Source organism: Penaeus vannamei, chromosome 33, assembly GCF_042767895.1.
Source record: "Penaeus vannamei isolate JL-2024 chromosome 33, ASM4276789v1, whole genome shotgun sequence".
Lineage (NCBI taxonomy): Eukaryota > Metazoa > Arthropoda > Malacostraca > Decapoda > Penaeidae > Penaeus > Penaeus vannamei.
Window position 1 is genome coordinate 11,492,598 of NC_091581.1, and position 7,500 is coordinate 11,500,097.

The 7,500-nt window shown below is 50.1% G+C and overlaps 1 protein-coding gene across 1 annotated transcript in view; it reads left to right on the forward strand.

Moving 5' to 3' along the window:
- Positions 1 to 5,733, forward strand: part of LOC113808123 (mucin-2) — a 17,896-nt gene extending 12,163 nt beyond the window's left edge. Inside the window, exons 5-9 of the mRNA XM_070145231.1 lie at positions 1 to 2,636; positions 3,108 to 4,751; positions 4,852 to 5,026; positions 5,193 to 5,351; positions 5,488 to 5,733. The exon at positions 1 to 2,636 is cut by the window's left edge and continues 1,927 nt beyond it. Of these exons, the coding sequence (XP_070001332.1) occupies positions 1 to 2,636; positions 3,108 to 4,751; positions 4,852 to 5,026; positions 5,193 to 5,351; positions 5,488 to 5,639 (4,766 nt within the window). The 3' untranslated portion in view covers positions 5,640 to 5,733. The remainder of the gene's footprint in view (positions 2,637 to 3,107; positions 4,752 to 4,851; positions 5,027 to 5,192; positions 5,352 to 5,487) is intronic.
- Positions 5,734 to 7,500: the final 1,767 nt, after the last annotated feature.

Sequence of the window (7,500 nt, forward strand, 5' to 3'; positions counted from 1 at the left end):
ACTTTGTTTGCCCAGAAGTTGAAGGAATCTACGCTCATCCTCGTGACTGCTCCAAATTTGTAACTTGTGCTAACTCACGGCCAAGCACAGCAAGCTGCCCTCCAAACCTCGTTTTCAATGCTGCTAAGAAGGTCTGCGACTGGTCTGAGAATGTAGAGTGCACTTCTGCATCTGATGCTGAATGTGTTCTTACAATTGTGGAGACAGTCACTGATGCCCCAGTAACTGAATGTGAAGGTTCCGATGGAGATAACACTGAAGACTGCGACTTTGTTTGCCCTGAAGTTGAAGGAATCTACGCTCATCCTCGTGACTGCTCCAAATTTGTAACTTGTGCTAACTCACGGCCAAGCACAGCAAGCTGTCCTCCAAACCTCGTTTTCAATGCTGCTAAGAAGGTCTGCGACTGGTCTGAGAATGTAGAGTGCACTTCTGCATCTGATGCTGAATGTGTTCTTACAATTGTGGAGACAGTCACTGATGCCCCAGTAACTGAAGGTAATGGAGATAACACTGAAGACTGCGACTTTGTTTGCCCAGAAGTTGAAGGAATCTACGCTCATCCTCGTGACTGCTCCAAATTTGTAACTTGTGCTAACTCACGGCCAAGCACAGCAAGCTGCCCTCCAAACCTCGTTTTCAATGCTGCTAAGAAGGTCTGCGACTGGTCTGAGAATGTACAGTGCACTTCTGAATCTGATGCTGAATGTGTTCTTACAATTGTGGAGACAGTCACTGATGCCCCAGTAACTGAAGGTAATGGAGATAACACTGAAGACTGCGACTTTGTTTGCCCAGAAGTTGAAGGAATCTACGCTCATCCTCGTGACTGCTCCAAATTTGTAACTTGTGCTAACTCACGGCCAAGCACAACAAGCTGTCCTCCAAACCTCGTTTTCAATGCTGCTAAGAAGGTCTGCGACTGGTCTGAGAATGTAGAGTGCACTTCTGCATCTGATGCTGAATGTGTTCTTACAATTGTGGAGACAGTCACTGATGCCCCAGTAACTGAAGGTAATGGAGATAACACTGAAGACTGCGACTTTGTTTGCCCAGAAGTTGAAGGAATCTACGCTCATCCTCGTGACTGCTCCAAATTTGTAACTTGTGCTAACTCACAGCCAAGTACAGCAAGCTGCCCTCCAAACCTCGTTTTCAATGCTGCTAAGAAGGTCTGCGACTGGTCTGAGAATGTAGAGTGCACTTCTGCATCTGATGCTGAATGTATTCTTACAATTGTGGAGACAGTCACTGATGCCCCAGTAACTGAAGGTAATGGAGATAACACTGAAGACTGCGACTTTGTTTGCCCAGAAGTTGAAGGAATCTACGCTCATCCTCGTGACTGCTCCAAATTTGTACGTTGCGCTAACTCACACCCAAGCACAACAAGCTGTCCTCCAAACCTCGTTTTCAATGCTGCTAAGAAGGTGTGCGATTGGTCTGAGAATGTAGAGTGCACTTCTGCATCTGATGCTGAATGTGTTCTTACAATTGTGGAGACTCCGACAACGACTGCCGCTCCGACAACAACCCCCGCTCCGACAACAACCCCCGCTCCGACAACAACCGCCGCTCCGACAACAACCGCCGCTCCGACAACAACCGCCGCTCTGACAACAACCGCCGCTCCGACAACAACCGCCACTCCTACAACAACCGCCGCTCCGATAACAACTGTCGCTCCGACAACAACCGCCGCTCCGACAACAACCGCCGCTCCGACAACAACTGCCGCTCCGACAACAACCCCCGCTCCGACAACAACCGCCGCTCCGACAACAACCGCCGCTCCGACAACAACCCTCGTTCCGACAACAACCGCCGCTCCGACAACAACCCCTGCTCCGATAATGACTGCTGACTGCGCGCCAACAACCGCCGCTTCGACCACCGCCGCTCCGACAACAACTGCCGCTCCGACAACAACCGCCGCTCCGACAACAACCGCCATTCCGACAACAACTGTCGCTCCGACAACAACTGTCGCTCCGACAACAACCGCCGCTCCGAGAACAACTGCAGCTCCGACAACAACCGCCGCTCCGACAACAACCGCCGCTCCGACAACAACCGCCGCTCCGACAACAACCGCCGCTCCGACAACAACCGCCGCTCCGACAACAACCGCTGCTCCGACAACAACCGCCGCTCCGACAACAACCGCCGCTCCGACAACAACCGCCGCTCCGACAACAACCGCCGCTCCGACAACAACCGCCGCTCCGACAACAACCCCCGCTCCGACAACAACCGCCGCTCCGACAACAACCGCCGCTCCGACAACAACCGCCGCTCCGACAACAACCGCCGCTCCGACAACAACCGCCGCTCCGACAACAACCCCCGCTCCGACAACAACCGCCGCTCCGACAACAACCGCTGCTCCAACAACAACCGCCGCTCCGACAACAACCGCCGCTCCGACAACAACCGCTGCTCCAACAACAACCGCCGCTCCGACAACAACCGCCGCTCCGACAACAACCGCCGCTCCGACAACAACCGCCGCTCCGACAACAACCCCCGCTCCGACAACAACCGCCGCTCCGACAACAACCGCTGCTCCAACAACAACCGCCGCTCCGACAACAACCGCCGCTCCGACAACAACCGCTGCTCCAACAACAACTGCTGTTCCGACAACAACCGCCGCTCCGACAACAACTGCCGCTCCGACAACAACCGCTGCTCCGACAACAACCGCTGCTCCGACAACAACCGCCGCTCCGACAACAACTATCGCTCCGACAACAACCGCCGCTCCGACAACAATCGCTGCTCCGACAACAACCGCCGCTCCGACAACAACTGCCGCTCCGACAACAACCGCCGCTCCGACAACAACCGCTGCTCCGACAACAACCGCCGCTCCGACAACAACAGCCACTCCAACAACAACTGTCACTCCAACAACTGTCGCTCCGACAACAACTGTCGCTCCGACAACAACTGTCGCTCCGACAACAACCGCCGCTCCGACAACAACTGTCGCTCCGACAACAACCGCCGCTCCGACAACAACTGCCGCTCCGACAACAACTGCCGCTCCGACAACAACATTCGCTCCGACAACAACTGTCGCTCCGACAACAACCGCCGCTCCGACAACAACTGCCGCTCCGACAACTGCCGCTCTGACAACAACCGCCGCTCCGACAACAACCGCCGCTCCGACAACAACTGTCGCTCCGACAACAACTGCCGCTCCGACAACAACTGCCGCTCCGACAACAACATTCGCTCCGACAACAACCGCCGCTCCGACAACAACCGCCGCTCCGACAACAACCGCCGCTCCGACAACAACCGTCGCTCTGACAACAACTGCAGCTCCGACAACAACCGCCGCTCCGACAACAACTGCTGCTCCGACAACAACTGTCGCTCCGACAACAACTGACGCTCCGACAACAACCGCCGCTCCGACAACAACTGTCGCTCCGACAACAACTGTCGCTCCGACAACAACTGACGCTCCGACAACAACTGACGCTCCGACAACAACCGCCGCTCCGACAACAACTGTCGCTCCGACAACAACTGTCGCTCCGACAACAACTGTCGCTCCGACAACAACTGACGCTCCGACAACAACTGACGCTCCGACAACAACTGACGCTCCAACAACAACCGCCGCTCCGACAACAACTGTCGCTCCGACAACAACTGTCGCTCCGACAACAACTGACGCTCCGACAACAACTGACGCTCCGACAACAACCGCCGCTCCAACAACAACCGCCGCTCCGACAACAACCGCCGCTCCAACAACAACCGCCGCTCCGACAACAACCGCCGCTCCAACAACAACCGCCGCTCCGACAACAACCGCTGCTCCAACAACAACCGCCGCTCCGACAACAACTGCCGCTCCGACAACAACTGCCGCTCCGACAACAACTGCCGCTCCGACAACAACCTCTGCTCCGACAACAACTGTCACTCTGACAACAACCCCCGCTCCGACAACAACCCCCGCTCCGACAACAACTGTCACTCCAACAACTGTCGCTCCGACAACAACAGCCGCTCCAACAACAACTGTCACTCCAACAACTGTCGCTCCGACAACAACTGTCGCTCCGACAACAACCGCCGCTCCGACAACAACTGTCGCTCCGACAACAACTGCCGCTCCGACAACTGCCGCTCTGACAACAACCGCTGCTTCGACAACAACTGCCGCTCCGACAACAACCGCTGCTCCGACAACAACTGCCGCTCCGACAACAACTGTCGCTTCGACAACAGCCGCCACTCAGACAATAACTGCTGCTCCGACAACAACTGCCGCTCCGACAACAACCCCCACTCCGACAACGACTGCTGCGCCGACAACAACCCCTGCTCCGACAACAACTGCCGCTCCGACAACAACCGCCGCTCCGACAACAACCCCTGCTCCGACAACAACCCTCGCTCCGACAACAACTCCCTCTGGCGAATGCAATTTCGCATGCCCAGAGAAAGGACTGTATCCTCATCCACGTAAATGTTCAGAGTATGTTTTTTGTGACAACTCAGTGGCCGATGTTCGCCAATGCCCAGCTGGTCTTCATTACAATCCAACAAGCAAGAACTGTGACTGGCCTCAGAATGTAGCTTGCAGTGATAATGAGGAAGCATCCTGCACCTTATCTAACCCTACAACTCCACCAAGACTTCCTAATCCAAATAAGCAAATTTGTGACTGCGAGTGTTGTCTGAAGGCCCATCCTGATGATTGTACATCATATTATTATTGTGCAGTAAGTATGGGTGCCATGCTTTCACAAACTTCTTATATGAATATGTCGTATAAGACAAGAAAACATCATTTCAGGCACTAAATTGGTCGTATTCTTTCAGCCTGGAGCCGATGCACAGTTCTTTGCCTGTTCAGAGGGTCTAGTGTTCCACCCGGAATTCAAGCAATGTGTCCTACAAACTCAGTACCCTCAGTGCCAGCCAGAAGTGCCACCAACATGTGACCCAACTTGCGAGTGTCTTTACCCATCTGAAATCTGTTCAGAGTATTTCAAATGTGAGTTTGTTGTAAATGTTTCTAGAAATACATAGTTATCTATATCGATTTAACACGAGGGTCTAACATTTAGATAAACTTACTTAAAAGATGTCTTAAAATCAGTAATATAGATACAAGCTGACATAGAAACGTTGCTCTCCATTTAATGAAATGTCTTTTAAAGGTAACATGCAAGGAACACCCATCAAGTACGAGTGCACTGGAGGCCTTGTCTTCAACAACAATACCTATAGCTGCGACTTTCCTCGGAATGTACAGTGTTCTGAAACTCGTCCCAAGAGAAGCCTCACCTACGACGATGCTCCTCAACAGTATGTGACAGGTATGGGAGAATAGCATGTTTTTTTGATGTTATATCTGCTTCAATGTATCATCAAACAAAGTAAGAGTATGCCTTTCTCTTCTCTGTTCATCTATCTAGTTGTATCCAACTTATATAATGACATTCCCTCTTGCAGCTGAAGAATGCAAGCAGCTGGAGGGTAAATTCGCAGTGGAAGGCAACGCCAGCGCTTACTACCTTTGCTCTCACGGTACTGCTCACCTCATGCGCTGTCCCGACCTCGCTGTATTCAGTTCTGCCGCCCAGGACTGTATCTTCATGAAGTAGAATCGATGTGGATTTTCCCAACTTAATTTTATTATAATGATACCTTAAAAATATATTTATAGAAACTAGATTGCATGGTATAGAAAATAATAAAAAAAAAAGATTAAGAATTCTGTTTATTTGATCGATTTATCCTTCATAAATTATTTACAAACCATAAGCAAATACGAAAAATTTCAAAAGCCCGAAATATTGCCTTCATGGAATATATTACTGCACTTACTTGAGAAACATTGTTCCCACCCATTTATTGACAATAACAGAGAGAGGTACCGTGCTTGTAACAGGCAAGGGATAGGTAGCATCGGTTTTCTTAAAGATCATATGAATTATATATATATATATATATATATATATATATATATATATATATATATATATATATATATATATATATATATATGTATGTATGTATGTATGTATGTATATATGTATACATCAGGAACAACGAAGGGAAGGGCAAGAAAACACACGAATAAGCCGAAGGCCTTTTCGCTATTGCTTCGTCAGGGCATATACTACAAGAGGATAAGGATAAGGATAAGTCCGACATGCGAAGCTGAGCCTCGCCCGGGCTATGGGGGAGCCCGGCCTGTGCCGATAAATGGTACATAGAGGAGTATATATACAAATACTGGGTGGTCAAGTCACGTCGGTAATCAGGTGAGCGACGACCTTGGTCCCACGACAAAGGAAGATGGTAGAAGCGGCGTTCATTCATACAACTAACAACATCAACACTGCTACGGGGAGCCACGAACTAGCCAAGGTCGTCGCTCACCTGATTACCGACGTGACCTGACCACCCAGTATTTGTATATATAGTCCTCTATGTACCTTTTGTACCAACATACTCGACATTCACCTGCCAGAGGGATGCAAGATCATCTCTTATGCAGATGACTTGGCAATCATAGCCTCTGGCAACCACTGCCTAACTAGGGCTCAGCGTTGTCTGAACCTGGTGTCTGAAGAGTGTTGTAGGACGGGTCTAAAAATATCAGCAGCAAAATCCAAAGCAATGGCACTGAGAACCAATGTCAGAAACAAAAAACTCACCATACAGGGTATGGATCTGGAATGGGTGAAGGACTATCTATACCTTGGTGTATGGATAGGACACACACTCACTTTCAAAAAGGAGATCCAATACCTGCTTGACAGAACCAAGGAAAGACTGTCAGTCATGAAAGTCATGACAGGGAGACACATAGGAGCAGGACACAAAGTACTAAGATCATTCTATGTACATGCTGTCCGTCCTATTATTGACTATGCATCTGTCGCCCTCATTGCTTCCAGCACAACATTAAAAGAAAAACTGGAAACAATACAAAACGAAGCAGCCAGGATCATTCTAGGTGCACCTAAGTGGACAAAGGTCATCAACCTCCTCATGGAAACTGATTTACCGTCCGTGGACACTAGAATTGATCTAATGGCAGCACAGTTCCTTTCCAAGGTCCTGCAGGCACCCACAAACTCCTATTTAAGACAAAGAGTTCTCAGACGCCTACAACAAGATTATCAGTTGTTTGCAGACAATTCCTGGCTCACACATACAGCCAGAGTTTTGATACGCTTTCAACTAAAAGATTCATTGCTTGCCAAGGGTATGGACTCCCCCCACCCTGATTACAAAGAACCCCCGCCGTGGGCAAACGAAATGATCGAATTCTCAATTTTAAATCTCACAATGAGAAAAGATCAATATTCCATGCCTAGCCTAAAGGCACAAGCACAAAGGGTCATTGAACAAATAACTCCGCCGGGTAGTATAACTTACTACACGGACGGATCCGTGGATCCAATAAACCATACTGCAGGCGCCGGCTTTGCAACAAAGGATACCACAGCATCC